Source organism: Pholis gunnellus, assembly GCF_910591455.1.
Source record: "Pholis gunnellus genome assembly, chromosome: 15".
Taxonomy (NCBI): Eukaryota; Metazoa; Chordata; class Actinopteri; order Perciformes; family Pholidae; genus Pholis; species Pholis gunnellus.
The window spans coordinates 20,848,102-20,865,676 of NC_136542.1; the positions used below are offsets into that span (position 1 = coordinate 20,848,102).

At 44.4% G+C, this 17,575-nt stretch overlaps 1 protein-coding gene across 1 annotated transcript in view; it reads right to left on the minus strand.

Moving 5' to 3' along the window:
• alk (ALK receptor tyrosine kinase) overlaps positions 1-17,575 on the minus strand; it is a gene marked incomplete at both ends in the record, with an annotated part of 222,817 nt that overhangs the window by 26,768 nt on the left and 178,474 nt on the right. The window contains 3 exons of the mRNA XM_079174739.1: positions 6,551-6,698; positions 7,893-8,058; positions 16,379-16,483. Of these exons, the coding sequence (XP_079030865.1) occupies positions 6,551-6,698; positions 7,893-8,058; positions 16,379-16,483 (419 nt within the window). The remainder of the gene's footprint in view (positions 1-6,550; positions 6,699-7,892; positions 8,059-16,378; positions 16,484-17,575) is intronic.

Genomic DNA, 17,575 nt, shown 5'->3' on the forward strand with positions numbered 1-17,575 from the left:
GAGCAAATACCAAGAAATATCCAGAAGCATGCAGGATCTGAGAGGCAAGGACCAATGCTCCCTTTGTAAGACAATTCCAGCGAGATTTGAGTATTTACTGATTTCCTGTTCACATGAGTAAATCTGTCTGACTATTGTAGAAGAGCTTCCTGTGCACATTGATGGATTCATGTTTCTGACTGAATAAGAAATCTCTGCAGCTGATTTGTATGCAGTTTGAAACCTAATTGGAGGAAATGAGGCCAATAGGTTCGACAAAAACAAATTCAACATACTAAATACTGTAGAGTTAATTATGTTGCAGATGTGTAAATAGATCCGGATTGTTTTTCTAAGATTGTAAAGGTTGTTTGCAAAATGTATATTAAGTGGATGTTATATCCAATTTATATATATCCAATTTATGTTATATCCAACTTGATAATATATTTATGTTCTCGTTACCTCTTTCTGATCTTAACTTAATGTTGAAACAGTCAGAAATGATTATACTGTCAATGTGTTTTCATTTGATTCATCATGATAATCAATAAAGTTAGTCAGCCGTCCAATAAATACTTGAAGAGTAGACGTTTTGTTATTCAAGTGATGTTAGATGCAGATTCCTTTTCATAGCTGAGGTTTTGTGAATTGATGTGTCGTGCTGCCTGCCTGGAGCCTGACCTACTCTGAGAGGAAGAGGGCTTGAGATTTCTCCCCACCACTCACTTTCTACTCATACACATAAACACACACTCACAGTCGCTCATCTCTCCCTTGCTTCTCTTTGAGGGGCTGGGAGGCAGGTGGGGGTCGGGGCTTAAGTGAGTAATCGACAAGTAGAGGGGGTAGAAAGCAGTGCATTTAAATGTTCTGAGAGTCTCCCTCTAAGCCTGTTCTGTCGTTGCAGCTTCTCCTTTTTAGATTGAGCTTGTGTCGGACAAAGGTGTGTGTATTTGTGCTTGAGGACCTGCGTATGTGTGCGTGCACGGCAGAAGGAGAAAGGCACACGCGGAAAGAGCGAGTATTTGTAAGGACATGGGGGGGGGGCAAAATGCTAGGTGTGAGAAAACACAGTTCTACAGCACAAATCACTTTGAGGGCAACCCTTTGGAGAGAGTCGCTGTCTCTCGCTGTCACAACTGGGGGGGAATAAGAGGAACCTTAAATCGACTTCAAACTCCCTTTGGAACCACACAGTCCCTCTCTGCTGTCTGCACTTCGTAAAAACTAATGAGTGGATGACAGTAGTGGGGACCTCTGCCTGCTAAGCCTCACATTCTACCTCTTGAAAACAAAGCCACTAAACACAACTGGACCTCGAGCTGCCTCATGAAGGTTGTTCTGACTTTAATCTATTTTTGTAACTTTCAACTGCCAACACTATGACTTCTACGGCCTCACCAACATCTCTCCGGTACCAGTTTGTTTGTATACATATGAAATATGATAACCATTTCAAATGAGTAGCTTTACACATTTTTGGAACAATCATTGTTTTGGCCATTATCGCCCTAGAGAATGAATGAGTAGGTTTGTGTACAGTCTTTTGTAAGATCTTATGTACCAATAAATACAACAACTATCTATGTGTTAATCACACATAACATTACACATGCATAGAGTGTTACATGTATAGAAAGGATATAAACACTTTATGATTATTTATTTGTCCATTTTGGGCTCTGGGGACTCACTCTGTAGATATAAAGGGTTCATTCTTAAGCAACCAAAATACGACAAAATCAGAAAACAGACTACGAAGACATTCTCAAGCATCATATCTGAGATCTGATAGAGTGAACCAAGCAGATAGAGATCTCTTTGGGTATATCATCACTGCTTCGCAAAGTCAAGATCTTCACTTTCAAGATGTCCTGGCTCATCCACTTGGTCCAGTGCCTTGGGCTCTCTCCAATCCAGATGGCTCATTGCTGAAGACTAACAAGGCCACTCTTGGAAGAGAGTTTCTACGAAATCAGCATCAGCAGGTGAACATATCGGAGAACACTTTGCATGCATCATTGATGGAATGAGCCTTGTTAAGAAGCTGAAGGGGGATGGCAAGACTTTTGGAGAGATTGCTGGCGCTGTGCTGAACCTAGCGATGCATGAAGGAGGAAACAGTAAGAGGATAGATGTGGGTTTCGATGTGTGCTGGAATACATCCGTCAAGAATGCTGAGAGATGCAGTCGTGGTTCAGTAATTAGCACTCAATGGAAGAACATTGCCCAGGGACACAGTGCTGTGCAGAGAAAGCTGTTGAGACATACAGACGGCAAAACAGGCTTTACAACATTCTACGTGGACCAGTGGAAGCTATAGCGGAGAACCAGGTAAAGCTTCAGGACAAGCAGCTATTTGCAACATGTGGAGAGGCATGCTATTGTCTCAGCGATCTTAGAAATACCCGTATGCTCCTACGTGAAAATCATGCCAGCCACAGTGGCTATCAAACCACAGAGGTGAGTGAGGAGACGAATGTCCTTTTTCTCGGATACTGTAAGAAGATAAAGTGACTCGTGTATCAGAAATGTGGCACTCAGAATCGGACAAGGTACATCAACATCAGCAACCTTGCGCAGCCCCTTGGAGATGACCTATGTGATGCTCTTGTAGGTGCACATGTCTTTACGGGTTGTGATAGAGTGCTTTTGCACGAACGAGGAACACTGTGTTTAAGGAAACAGGACATTCAGGACAGGACAACAGGAGAGTCCTTTAAATCCCTGGGATCATCCTGGGATGTACCAGTGGAATTACACAGCAATATGGAATCATATGTCTTGTGATGTGAAGGATTTGCATTATACCTGCTGTTCTGCACCAACAGGGGTGAAGTGGAATCCAGACTACTTCCCCCTTGCACGGAGTGCTAATAGTTGCATATTCACCATGCCAGAGCCAAAAGACATGGGTTGACAACTGATGAACAATGTATGCTCATGATAAATACAATGAATAAATGTTCACTACCTTGCTCTCATAATAAAATAAGTATAAAAATGTATCGGTAATTTCTACACGTTTGGGCTCCTCACTCAAATGGATGAGAAATATCTTCAACTTATTCTTACAGGTATGCTGATGTGGGACTGGAAGTGGGGACCCTTATCACCAATGGTCGTCTTGGAACTTATGGCCTGCAAGTGTGTTGGGACCTGCAAGCTTCCACACTGCTCCTGCCTCGCCAACAAACTCAATTGCACAGAAATGTGTAAGCTGCAAACCTGTGAAATGGAGCTGCAGGAGGACTGTAGAAGCTGACAAAATACCAAACTAGAATGTGTTTGTCACTGTTCATACTTAAACCTACAAAAAGAAATGCACTCTAATTCGTATGTAACTAACATAATTGTGAGCCAGGATGTGCTGGGCTGCCTCTAAGGTATTCAGGTGACGTAATATAAAGAGAGACAAAGGTGGATAGATGGGTCACACTAATGTAGGACATTCACCCAGGAGACCACTGTTCATGGCCAGAGTGGAACCTCGAGAACTTTGAAGTAGTTTATCTTACAAACCATTGTATGAGGATACGTCATACCAATTAGTTAACATTCTGGCCAGGGACTACTTGTCATTTTTAAGTGCTCTAACTGGGTAATTAACTGAGCAGATCATCAATAAGATAAGATAATACGTAGAAGGTACCTCTGTTTCGACATACTGTAGCTGTCTTTGCAACATAGCTGATATTAATATGGACTCCATCTTACCATAACAAATAGCAGTTTTATAAAATAAATGTCCTTATTAATACAGAAATGTGTTAATGTGTACATCAATATATCGGTATACAGTATATAGGTTGATTCCCTCAACCTAAGGAAATAAAAACACTTCTTCATGCCACAAACTAACAATGTGTGAATTCCACAAAAGGAGTGAATTTTACTGCTGTGTTTGTCAAACAATTGAAGAATCTGTTGGTAATGTCCTCTTCTCAAAAAACGTTGGCAACTAACTCCTTTTCGCTCTACTACAGTGGCAGACAAGCCTTAGTCTTAAAACGTATGAATAGCCGATGATGGATGATATCATTGGGGACTAGAGGGATTGTGAGGTTTTTAGTCTCAGTGTTGAACTGTGGGGAGGAAGCACGGTGTGCTGCTGCCAGTGAAGTAACTCATAGCATAATGGATGACAGCCACCCCTGGCAAAAGAGCACAAGTCAGCTTAAGAGAGACAACGGGAGATCACTGTGAGCTTCCATTGCAGATTCAAACAGTTGTTGGTGGCTGTAAAACATGATTTTGAGCATGGGTATCCAAAGTGAATCATTGCCCATTAGGAGAATTACCAGATCCGCAGTTCCTTGAATTTCAGAATGTCACAGTTATCCTATTAAAGTAAAAAAGTTAGTTTGTTTGTTCTGCTACAGCATAGGCCTACGTATCCGCTCTGAAAGAAGAAACCAAAAGGAGCACATTTCTATATTCTGGTTTCATGATGGCCGCCCAGAGTTTTGCATTAATTCAACGGAATACCGCTCCGCCTACGTAGATGGAGGCCTTACATCATTACAGCCAATCAGATCTTGCATACAGCAGTAAAGTGAGCATTCTATCACAGGCAGAGCAGACGCTCACACTGAGTCAAACAGCAGCCTGCTGCACAGCAAAAGAGCCACAGCATCAACCCACATTAGCTTTGCTGCGGACGTCTCCTCCTTCTCTAACTGACAAACATGGACTCGCCTCTTGTCCTGCACTGTAGCTGGTTGAATGAGCCACCAAACAAACATTCAACAGGGAAAAGGGCACTGCCAACGTCAGTTTGAAGGCCATATAGCTAATTAGCTGCTGGGCCGCAGCACATTTTGACAGCATGTAAATGCCACCGTCCAGCTGGATGCTGGTGGGGTCCTTAGTCCTCTCTAACAACACACTCGGTTGAACAGTCAAACTAAATGATGTCCTTTGTCTTTTCCTTGACCTCGATGGAAAACATCATGAGTCTGAAGGAGAATTCATTTGAACGTAGGAAATGATGACCGCGGTGCTCTGGGAATCTGATCATTTACACCAGTGGTCCCCAAACTACGGCCCGCGGGCTGGATACGGCCCGCCTCCACATTTGGTCCGGCCCCCTGAACAATACCAGAGACGCATTATGATTTTTTTTCAGTCTGCACAATTAATCGAATTTTAATCGCGATCACGATTTTGGCTGCCACGAGTAAATGAGCATGATCGTCTGCGATATTAACGTTTAAAATACGTGCTCTGCTACATATCAAATCAAACGCTTCCTGAATCAGCCAACCACCAGGGGGCGAACGAGATGAGAGCTGTCATGCGCACACCCTGTAGAAGTAGAAGAGTAGAAGAAGTAGAAGAGCAGAGAGACGGGAGCTTGAAGGACGAGTACTTGTGCTTAATTTATTTACACGCCGGCATGTCATGTCTGTCACTACATGGTCGCGCCTTTTCAATTCCCCTGCTCTCTGTATCGCGCACGGCGGTGTTCCGCCCCGATCCGCGCGCACGATGCAACAGTCGTCCCCCCCATAATCGGGCCCTAGGTCAAACGATATGTTCAGTGATGTGGCCCTCACAGGAAAAAGTTTGGGGACCCCTGATTTACACGATGGCAGATAGATGTGTTTTTCTTTTTTGAAAACTTTATTCATGACAAAAACAAAATGAGTAGGCTACTGAGACAAACTCAATGCGGAACAATTTAATTAGAGATTACTGTCCAAAACAGAATCACATCTCCTAAGAAGGATGTTTTTAATCTGTCCATAGTGCACAATTAAACAGCCACGGCAGATGTCATTGACGGCTGAATGGTGCATTGCTTTAAGTGTTGCTGAAGCAAGGAATTGTGGGACGGCGTTATCTCCTTTCCTTTCAGAAAGGATGATCCTGTGTACCCTAAGCTAAAGGAGATAAGAGAGAGAGCTGAAGCACCTTTCCTTAGCATTTAGATAATTCAACCTGCTCTTATCATGGCTGCCACTTACTAACAGGTCATTTCCCTCAGAAAAAGACGATTGGACTACAGCTACTGTCTGCACATGACATGTGGGCGGCAGCACCAGTTTGTTTCTCACCGGCACTCTGGCAGCACTGCAAGCTGCTGTCAATCAAACAGACAGGTACACGCCCCTCCAACCGGCTGAGACAAATAAGACAATTTCTCATATTTCCCCAAAGACCTTTTTTCATCCTTTTATTAATAGAAAAAAACTATTGACTGAAACTATGAAACACTGACATTATTTCCGACAACAAAAAGGTGCGATTCAATTTTGGTTGGTCTGAAAGTTAGACAACGTCAAAGAATGTTGAGTTTCACTACGGCGTGGACAGTTCAGTTAATAACAACTTCCTACATTTACATTATTTTGAGACAACAAAAACAAAACAGAGAAATACGTTTGACTCCCATTTCAGTTGAATCATTGAAGCGTTCACAGCTATTTCAAAGAAGATCAACAAATTGAGTGCGTATTATAATTCCTGCCCTATCTTTTGCTTTCATGACAAACTGTAAACTGCATGTTGTCACATGCTGCTGAACACCGACTTTCTGCATTATAGTACTGCGTGATAGACTTACATTGGGGCATGCGTCCTCTCCTCGCTGTCCCACCAGGACGTAAAGCAGCTCGCCCTTCCTGAGCAGGAAGTCCCCTGTGATGTAGACACCATGTGACCTGCTCATGGCCAACACGCTTCGACCCCCAGCTGCACCGTAGGCTGTGATCCTGGGGTGTAACCGGAACAAATGACACACATATTAAACAGCTCATTAGCAGGATAATTACCCTAATGATACAGGAAATACATTTTTTTTCATTCAGTGTTTCCGTTTGGTTTTCTCGAGTTTAATGGGAAAAGGTGATTATTATATATTCCATTCTGTACAGTAGGTGTGTATTAGAAAGAAAACAGTCCTCATATAGTCCACCTGCTATTTCATGAGTGCACAAAAATAAATAACAGCCAACATTAATTTGGAAGCACTAAAACACGCTTTTCACCCTGCTGGGTGTTTTTTAGTACAAAACAATTGGACTTAGCATGGCACACACACAAAAAAACAGTGCACAGACTACAAAGTGCACGGGCACACAAGCACAGAGAGACAGACATACGAATACACACACCTTCGCTGCAGAAGACACTCATTTCAAATGCTCCAATTTTCGTGCCAACAAAAAACAACAACTAAAAACTTGATTGGTTTTTGGTAGCTCTTCGATATTTCACTTCCCCGGTGGTCGTGCATGGTGGGGAGAGGAAGAGATAGACAGCACGCTGCCCGGTGTTCAGTTGCTACCTCAGCTGTTTGCCTAATGACTTTTGGGAGATGCAGAGCGCATATTCATCTCTGTGACCGTCTGTCAGCTTCATTTACAGGCTCCGCCAGCTAAACCGGGCCGCATCAGGACCACAACTCTGGAGTTGTGTGCGGAGACAGAAGGTGTTTTTCTAAAACTCCGGGGTATGTGTTAAAACGGTGCTGTCCACGCAGTTGTTAGTTTGGTATTTTAAGACTCAAGAGTTTTGGCTGAGCTTAGCGGTGTCTGTATTTGTTTTTTTGACTTGATGTGGGAGGCTTGAAGCTTTATTTTTTGTTTGAACCATCCTAGTCAAATCCAAGTTAAACGCCTCCCGTTGTCATGAATGCCCACAGGAGGCGTATTGATCTCTGCTCAAGGTAGTGGATATTACAGCAGTAATCCTAGAGCAGTACACAGTTTGAGGTCAAGGTGCTAGGGCTGATTGTTAAGGTATTTAGAAGCCTCAAAGACCACCGATGTGGGTGTTTTTTTTATTTTTGGAATCAGGTGTGGAGTGAATCATGCTATTTAGCTGCCATTACTTCAGCTTCTGCTCCCTCCTGCAAGAATCTGATAGGGATGCTGCGATGCTTTAAACTCGGGCAACAGCCCTACCTGTAGGTGGCTGTCTCGGGGACCCGCCACATTTGAATGCCTTTGAAGGGCCCTCGGGTGCCTACAGTCACGTTGACGTTGCTGTTCTTGTAGGAGTTGAAGCACTGGCTGGGAGTCGGGCCTTCAGGGCCCACAGCCCCGCAGGTATGAAAAATCCATTTTTGATCTGCACATGAGGATAAAAATAGAAAAGACAAAGTTAAAGAATCGAAGCACCTCATAGAGCACACAGCTGTAAAAGCACCTATTCTGCATTCAGTCACAAATGTACATAAGCAGACTTAAAGACGGCAGAGAGGCTGAACAATTCAGAGAGTCATTGCTGTTCTATTTGTCCCACATTCATTCCACTTCAACATTCCCCACCGCTCCACTTTTCCACATCAATGAAAACCCGGGTATGAAGAAAGGCATGGCACGTTGGGAACGCCAGCTCCGTACTGGAAGCTGCTCATATGAGCTATCATATTCACGACAGCAGCGTGGGGACGCGGTGACAGGATCACAGGTGACGAACATTTCTCCTCATTTTCCGTGTAATCCCAGGCGTCAGCGCTAATTGGAGTTCTTTTCACTGTAATTAGCACAAGATTAGTCTTGTCAGATGGACGTGGAAGGACTTAACACTGCAGAAATCCTGATTTAAGGCTTGCGAGCACAGAGCAGTGGGGAAGACACCCGTCCATGAAGCGCATCTCTCTCTCTCTCTCTCTCTCTGTCCACTGTTTGTGATTAGATACAATACAGAGCGGCCTTGCTGTTTATTTAAATTTGGCAAGCAAAGATGCAGTAGTAAACTGATTAAATGAAGACAGGATACACAGCAAAGAGAAGAGATGGCGTGAGATTAGTCTCAGGAGTACAACTTAAAGTTATGATGCTCTCACTGCAACACCTTTCCCAGTTCAAGCTGCCTGCTGTGTGGCACCTATTAGAGTTGAAACCCAGGAATTGGGATCCCAGTATTTACAAGGATTTCTCGCCAAAGTCCGCTTTCTCTGACTTTGGAAAATGACGACAGGAAGCTGCTATTTTTTGCAAGTGTGTGTGTGTGTGTGTACCTTAGAACAACAATATTTTATTACACCCCATTTTCTCATTAATTATACACAGTTGAGTTACAGAGAGAAATTGTGCTTTCACGAGAAAAGTAGTAATGAGTTTTTGGGATGTAATCATTTTAAAGCCAAGAAAAGGCAGTCATCCCAGGTGGCTGTTAAATGATGACATAGCATAATGTAGAAACCTGGGTGGGCTTTTTGAGCATTCCTTTTGTCAATCTGGTCCTCGCGATTGGTTGGGTTCAAACCTCTGTCTCCAAACACATTCCCGCTCCCAACTCATCAAAACCATATAAATCCCATTGGACGTAGTCGTCTAACGTCACCCATTGGTTTGTGGACTGCGGTTTTGAAGCCTTGAGTTCGGCATTTTGGCCATTGGCATTTTGGATTGTGCCCGTCACCATCTTGTTTTTTTGCAACCAGTGAAAGCAAATGAGCATATTTGGACTGCGGAGGAGTGACGCTGTGGTAGAGATGCTGTTTACCGCTCTGGTAGCGGCCTGTCAATCACAAGGTAGCCACACCCTAAAGCATGCCCTGCTTCTATTTGACTCTAAATGGAACAATAATTTACAAAATGGACATCATGCCGTATTGAAGACTTGAAACTAGCAATTGAGACGATATACTTGTGTTTACAATGTTTACTGAGGTAATAAATCAAGTGAGAACTTGAGTAATTTTGTCAAAAACTTCCATACCATCAGAATACTTTTTGCAACCAGAGGAGTCGCCCCCTGCTGGCCAGTAGAGAGAATGCAAGTTCCGCATTGGCTTTACTTTTCAGAACGGGAGGTTTTCGCCTGGTCAGGGTGAAGTACCGGAACAAATCAGGTCACTGATACCTCGGTGAACATGGATGCCTAATCCTCGCGCTTGAAGTCTACACAGGGCGGGTCCTGCCAAGAAAGGCAGTGGGATTCATAATAAAGCCTCTATGTACCCCTCTAGCTTTAGTTTTGGATCGCGTGTCAGTTTCATCCGTCTTCACAAGAAGTTAGGCTGAGGCAACAAAACCCCTTAGTTAGTTAGGTTTAGGAAAAGAGCATGGTTGACGTTAATTTGACTGTTAACGACTTACATGACTAGTGAGTGACACACGAGTCACATGACTAGTGAGTGACACACGAGTCACATGACTAGTGAGTGACACACGAGTCACATGACTAGTGAGTGACACACGAGTCACATGACTAGTGAGTGACACACGAGTCACATGACTAGTGAGTGACACACGAGTCACATGACTAGTGAGTGACTAGTAGTCAACCTTTGGTTAGTTTAGTATGAGTTGGGAGAGAGAACCCGTTGTGTCAAGAGGCAATTTGGTACGAGCACAACTTGGAGTTCAGCCTGGTCTTAGCAAATGCACTCCACCTGTTTAAAAAAACTAAAAAACATTGTGGGGTGTACTGGAGGCTGGCTCCCATCCAGCTAAAGTAAATTGATCCCTCACGTCAGTATTTTCAATACCTAACGAGGTAAAAAGAGTTAAGTCTGTTGGGAATAAATCCATCACTGGAGCAGAAAAGCCTCCAAAGCCAAATGATGCTTTAGATGTGAATCTTACTCTACTTAATGGGATACTCTGGGATGGCAATCAGTCAAGGTGGGACATGCTGAAGAGAAAGGAGTGAACGTCAGATTAGAGTCTGGATGGTCTATATTCATTTCGTTTTTTCTTATTTGTAGAAGTGACTTTTTGACAACAGCGCCGCTGGTGTCGAAGATAGCATGAAGTCTTCCTTTCAATTTCTCTCTCTCCGTCTCCCCAGGGTGCGGTTGGTTTCACACTTCAACCCGGCTGATCGATCTTGTTGGTCCATCAATATGTGTGAGTTCTAATGCACACACACACACCACCACACAATCCCACATGCACAAACACACCACCCAACTAGCGTAATGAGCCGTTCTGTGATAGGCACTTGGCAGAACAAGCAAAACAAGATGTGCTCCCACAGATGATAGTCTTCTCTAATAAGTGATTTGCACACTAGCCAGCCCCTCTGACCTGTAACACACACACATGAACGCACACACACACAAGCACACACACACACACACACGCATACACAAACATCCCTGGGGAGACTCTGACTGTGTCTGACTATTATATGAATCTCCGTTACTGTGAACTTTGCCGGCGGTGGTGCACCATCATCATAACAAACACTGGCCTCCATAAAAAAGGGGCGACGCTGTGCACGCTGTCATCGGTGAGAAATTGAGAGACAGAAATGGAGAGACTCAGAGTGTAGAAAAAGAAAAACGTCTCTTGATTGGATTACAATACTGACAGCAACGTTCCAGCAGTCTTTATCTCCTCAGAACATTATTAACACAAGGCAACAGTAAACATGTCATTCTTTAGGAATGACAAAGGCAGTCCTTGGGCCGATCAGTAACAAGTAAACAAGCGTTTCATCACCCATGTTAGGCCTCGGAATTGTTTTTAAATTGCCAGAATGAGACTTTCAGTTTTATGAAAAACGATCATCTCGGCACGAGAAGGCGTGTTGCGTCAAACTGCTGTTTGATTGCAGTTCTGAGGCATACATTCCTTCATGTTTTGTTTATTTTCACTTCAGGCATGATTGGGTAAGCCAGATCACTTCTTTCCCCAGTTAGGCTACTTTCAGACCTACAATAGCCCTGCAAAAAAACAAAACAACACAGTCCTTCCATTCATTTAACGGAGCCGGACGGTCAACACAGCAGGGCTGCCAACGCATGGGGCTCAGGCCAAACAACACTGAGTCGTCCATCAAGCACAGCTGAACCAGGCTGAACTTTTACTGCAACGAAAACATCGGAAATCCATCGGCCGCTATAATAACTTCCGGGAGTTGTAAAATCCTGTCCCCAGAGTATTATAAACTGCTGTAAGGAGTCTTGGTGTCTGAACTCAGGGTTCGACTCTGTTGCTTAAGCTGGACTCTGTGGATCGTATTTCATTATCTCACTGGTGCCTGCAGCAGCATGCCCCCCATCTACACAGCCCTGTTTGCCAAAGCTGTTTTTGATGTGAACGCCTTGCTGAGCTTGAGGATGTCATCTTCCTGCAGGTACACCAGTGGAAATAACTTTAACGTTTGGTATCATTCCTTTAAGCAAAATGTTGGTTCAGCATAATCCAGATAACTCTTCAACATGACAAATTAGGTTCGAGCAAAAATTCAACTTGTGAGGTCATACTTTTGCATGCTTCATGCCATCCTCTCACTCTGCTCATGATCCCTCATGATCTCCTTGCTGTCATCGTTTGTGGCTGTCAATCGTGTGATCAGCTGTTCACATCCATCCAATCGCACCGAGATACACCTACATTGTCAGCCTATCATCTTGCTTCTGTCTCCTTAAAATAAGATTCTCTCTCTGCCTTCAGTACGTTCATGCTGCTGCTACACGCGTCCCTCCACCTCCCCATCGCAGAGCCGTCCGCCTCATCAGCCAACCAGTCTCAGCAGAATCATCAACCACCACAGACGGCCTGCGGTTACAAACCTCCCTGAGGAGTCTGAGGGCCAAAAGAGTCTCTGTCGAGACTTTATCATCACACATCATCTGTTTACAACAAACAATTATCTTTTCTTCGTTCGCTTGTCTCTCCTGATTGAAATGTCAGTCACTGCCGATCAGTTGAGGCCAAATAACCCCTCCACACAAACAGGATATGAAAAGGCAATTCAATCTGATAATCAGACCCTGATTTAGTCTCAATGCTCAACAATAAAAGATAACAAACTCTCCCTCTACATCTATGTGCTTGTTGTTTTGAATTCTAGAGTTGTATGCTTAAATTACTGCCTGATACACATGATAATTCGTGTTTGCATGATATTACATGTCTTCTGGATGCATTCTACCTCTGCGCCGCGTTCCTCTCTTAGCATGTATCCTCCTTATCCAGTGACAGTTGTCCTCCTTGGTCCGGCCATTAGAAAGACGGATCAAGGCTTGCGTGCGTGGATCTGAATGCTAAATACAAAGCTTATGAGGCACCCGAGTCCAATTAATTACAAAAGCCTGTTTTGCGTGGCACTGCTCGTTATCAGTCTCATATCTGCCTTAGTGACGAATGTTCCCCCTCCAACACTCAAAGAAACAACAACGAGCTCACTGACTGCCACAGGCCAGTGTTTACGAACGAGTACGGAACGGAGCACAGACACGCATCTCCACTCTGCCGCTAATTAGCGAGCACGTAAGGGCCAAAACTACTTCTTCTGCACAGAGCAACATCTGCTGTCGGTTACTTTCAAGAGCCAATTGGATTGCTTCAATCACCATCCCTTCTGTCTTTGATTCAACGGCAGTTTTCATCTACTCAACAGAACTCTTGTTTTTTGTTGTTGTCGTCGCCCGTTGTTGTGTGAGCGGAAGTGGAACACCTTGATTTGAAAATGGGCTGTCTGTTCAAAGACGCTAATGCTCGTACATCCTGCTACGCTTTTTGCAGATGAGGTGTAAATATGATGATGCTTTGTTGCACCCTGACAGCCTATTGTGTAAAGCTCTTGTATCATCTCATAAGAACGTGAAAACACTAATCTTTGTGAATCGCACACCCACAGACATACACCCACGCACACAGCAACACACACACACACACACACACACACACACACGCTCATACATTAAATGGCCGGAGAAAAATGAGCCTGGAGCTCATTTTGAGGTTAGCGACGCATTCCTTTCCCATCAGGTGAGGTAATGACACAAATAAAGGGAAGCAAGCTCATCTCGGTTGACTTTTTTCACTCTCCCCTCTTCCTGAGAGCAAATGATGAGTCAGCAGTGAGAGGCGGGTGCCACACAGTAGCGCATTGGTGGGAAATGAAAGCTGCCAGAATAGCGGGGAATCAATGGAGATGAGGGGAAAATAATATTAAACGAAATGAAGGTGAAGTCAGGGTGAAGGAGAAGAAAAAAAAGAGCAGCAGGATGAGGTGGGTGAAAAAAAAGAAGACTGACAGCAAGAGGTGGGAGGGCAGTAATGTGAACTAACAGACAGTCAGCGGCAGCTTCTAAACGGAGAAGATAGGAAACAAATGGAGAAACAAAAAGTGCAGAGGCCCAGAAGGAAAGATTGAGTGGAGAGGGAGAGGAGACGAGAGGCGGGGACGTTTTGGTGGTGTTGATCATTGAGCGTGTCGGGGGAAGAGGAGGAGCCCTGTTAGAGTGACAGGTCTGCTGAGACCCCCCCCCCCCCCCCCCCCCCATCAGGCTTTGCCGTCCTGCCACGCAGATGTCAAAGCAGCTCCGGAATGGGTGAAGTGAAGACACGCGGCGAATGTTAAACGCTCACGGCTGTCTTTGAAATGGCCAATGTATAACTGCACGTTCCACGTCCCCCTCCTGAGTTAATATCTATGATAATCACAGGGGCGAGAGCAGTGTGATCTCACAGTCCCATCTCTCTGCAGGCTTTATTGTAACCACACCGAGTATTACCTGTGTAAGCACATTCAAATAGCCTTTTTGCTGCTGCCCTTGCAGCTACATCCTGGTAGCAAACTCCCCTACTATATGAAATACCTTTTATATAGAAGTGCATATGAAATGTTTCCAGAATTGCCATACCCCCGGCTCAGCATAAAAGCTTTTCTTGATAGACTGAGAAGCCATTGTTTGCTGACGGAGTCACGCCTGTGGCTCCGCTTCAATACGTAATCCTGTCACGTTATCAAATCATGTCAGCTGGCCGAACGTTAACGTCTGGTCTTTTACTGTTCCTGCTTGACCCTTCGAGAGATAAACAGGCCGTATCCGAGACCAAAGAGTGGCGCACATCACAGACATTCAATCAGGCGAGTCACTGCGCAAACACGTTGGGGCCCGGACACACTTGACTATTGGTCCGCATTGGTCTGCCGTTGAGCATCATTGTCGTGGCGGACCATCAGCCCTACTCTGTGTCAGGCAACGTTATCAGTGGCTGTTCAGCAGAAGGAGTGCTGCCTGTTTAATCAACGGTGCAGGCAGCCGGCTGTTCAGGCTTCAAGGAGCACTACACTGATTTAGCATCACAAAAAAAACTAAACTGGATGAGAACTGATGCAGCAGAGGCAGATGTAAGCTTATTTTTAATTCCACACATTCTTCTTCCTTGTCAAACCTGATCGCCTACATTACCTACAATGCAACTCTTTTGCTAGTGGCGGCTAGTAGCAGCAGTAAGCCTCAATTAGACATGAGGAGGAGGCTGGGGAGGTCCAGATTGTTTCTCATTCAGAGCTACCCGACTCTGACTCAAGTGACATCATTTGAGGACATTTGTCAGTCTCACGCAGCTGCTTTTGGAGCCACAAAATACTTTATACAACTGATAAAGTCGCTGGAGTTACGCTTTGGATCTTTATTTATCTATAAGGAAAAGACTGCAAGTAAATTGTCTTCACTGTTGTAGAAATGCTTCTCAGCATTAACTTCTGTGGATAACAAAAATAGACAACAGAGCAATATCTTTTTTTTCTCCGGTACTGTCGGCTCATGGTAGATTGGCTGCGGTTTCTGTGTGTGCTCAGGGGCAACTTGACAATGCAAAGCAGTCGTTCTTTCAGGGCCGAAGTGTGAGTGTGATTCCTCTAACCAGTTTCGAGTAGAAGGCAAGCTTCAGCACCCTACAAAATCGATTTGTTGGGCTTTAACAGCGTATGAATGTCATAAAAGCCTTTAATGCCGCCTGGGAGAGAAAACAAGATATAGATGAATGCTATTACAATGGTGGAGTGTGAGGACACAGTCAAACCATCTGTTTGGACTGGAAAACAAGTCCTCAAAGTCACTGAAAATGAGAAAAATTCACATTCATTCAACGTATGAATGGGTGCTAGTAGCAGTGTTACACTAAAATGGTAGTGGCTGATATCTCCAAGTCCAGTCACACTATGTACCTCTAGCACTTCAAAGCTACTAGCTGAGGAAATGTGTCTCAGAACATTTTTGATACGAGAGTAACTCTAACTTATGACTATAAATATAGAAATTGAATCTCTGCTTGTCTTTACCCTTTTGAAGCTGGGAAGAGAGAGACTGCGAGGTGGAAAATGTCAAGTCTTTGTAAGTGGCTCCATTGACATTCTCTGGAGACAAATTGGAGGATTTTAGACTTCAAAACTGCTCGTCCTGCTCCATTTAATGCCAAAGGAGATCTCTGCAGAACTCACTCAGATGGTGGACGTGGTGCAGACCAGTAGGGGGCACACTTACTTTGTTGCAGCCCACGTATGGTGCCGTGCTCAGCGTGTGCAGAGTAATTGTGAATCATTAATGTGTGTGTGTGTGTGTGTGTGTGTGTGAGCGTAGGAGAGTGTCAAAAAGACGAGAGAGAGACAGTAGGAGAACAGACAATGTCAGTTGGGAGAGTGTTCTCCTTGAGGGTGGAGGATGAACCGTGGTAATCAAGCTCACACTTACAGTAATCTGTGGTGGGGAAGGTCAAAGGGCTTCCGATGGACGGGGGCGTAGAGCTGAAGGGCAGCCTGGTTGAGCTGGCGACCACAGGTGGAAACTCACCGTTGGCTGAAAAAGAAACATAATTCAATTACTGAAAGAGGGCAGTGCTATATCGCCTTCATGTGCAGCAATGGAATCCTGTTGCTGTTAACGCTGACGAACTGAACGCGCACAGCGGCTGCAGACCCCCTCACCGGCACAGGAAATGTGGACCCACCAGCAGGGGTCATTCTTTTTTTCATTTGAGTGGAATGCATAAAATCCAGCACTCCTCCATCTCTCTGTCCGTTCATATAGTAGATGGGTAGGCACATTCAGTCGGGGTGTTATCAAGCCTACAGCCATTTCCCAGGATCGAGATCATAAGCTCCCTGGTACTTTGATCTCCCCCTCCTCAACCTCAAATTCTCTCCCAGAATTAAGTCTTCCAGGCAAACGGCTGGCTGATTGGATATAACGGTTGGAGATAGACACTTTTTTTCTCTAAAGATGTTAAAGTAGGAGATATAAAGGTTGGATGTTGACGTGGAAAGACAGTCACGGCAGAGAAGCAGGAGTTCCCATGGATGCTTGGGTATATCACTGCACGGATGAACGTTTTTCTTTGAGTAGGCCCATGCACAGCGATCAGTGGTCTGGAGGTTGGCCCGGACGGTGTTAAAGAAATCTGCTGCCGCATCTGATCAAGAACTGCACAGGCTGCAGGAACAATCAATGCAACCCCGTCAGCTGAACATAACAAAATTGTTCTCCAGAACAGGAAATGCTGAAATGACAAAAATCAATGTCCAACAACAGCATTGCAAACACCCTACAGGACAAAATACAAAACCCCTCAAATAAAATAGCTATTTTCTTTATTGGTACACAGAAGTCACAGTTCGGTCTATATTCCGATTTCGGAGTCATGGTTCGGTGTGAGTTTGGTACAAAAAACAACAACAAAAAAATGCATGATGAGACGTTTCTTCTAAATTAAACTGAGGAACATTTCAAACATATCTGTATTAAGCCTAGGCTATACGTCCAAGTACATGGAAAGCTTCGGACATCACAGATGCATACTGGAGCTCTGTTAGTACTACTTCCTGGACTCTGCGAGATCGCTACACCCTCTGTTGATGTAAATGTACCTCACCTAGACCCTAGTGGATAGTA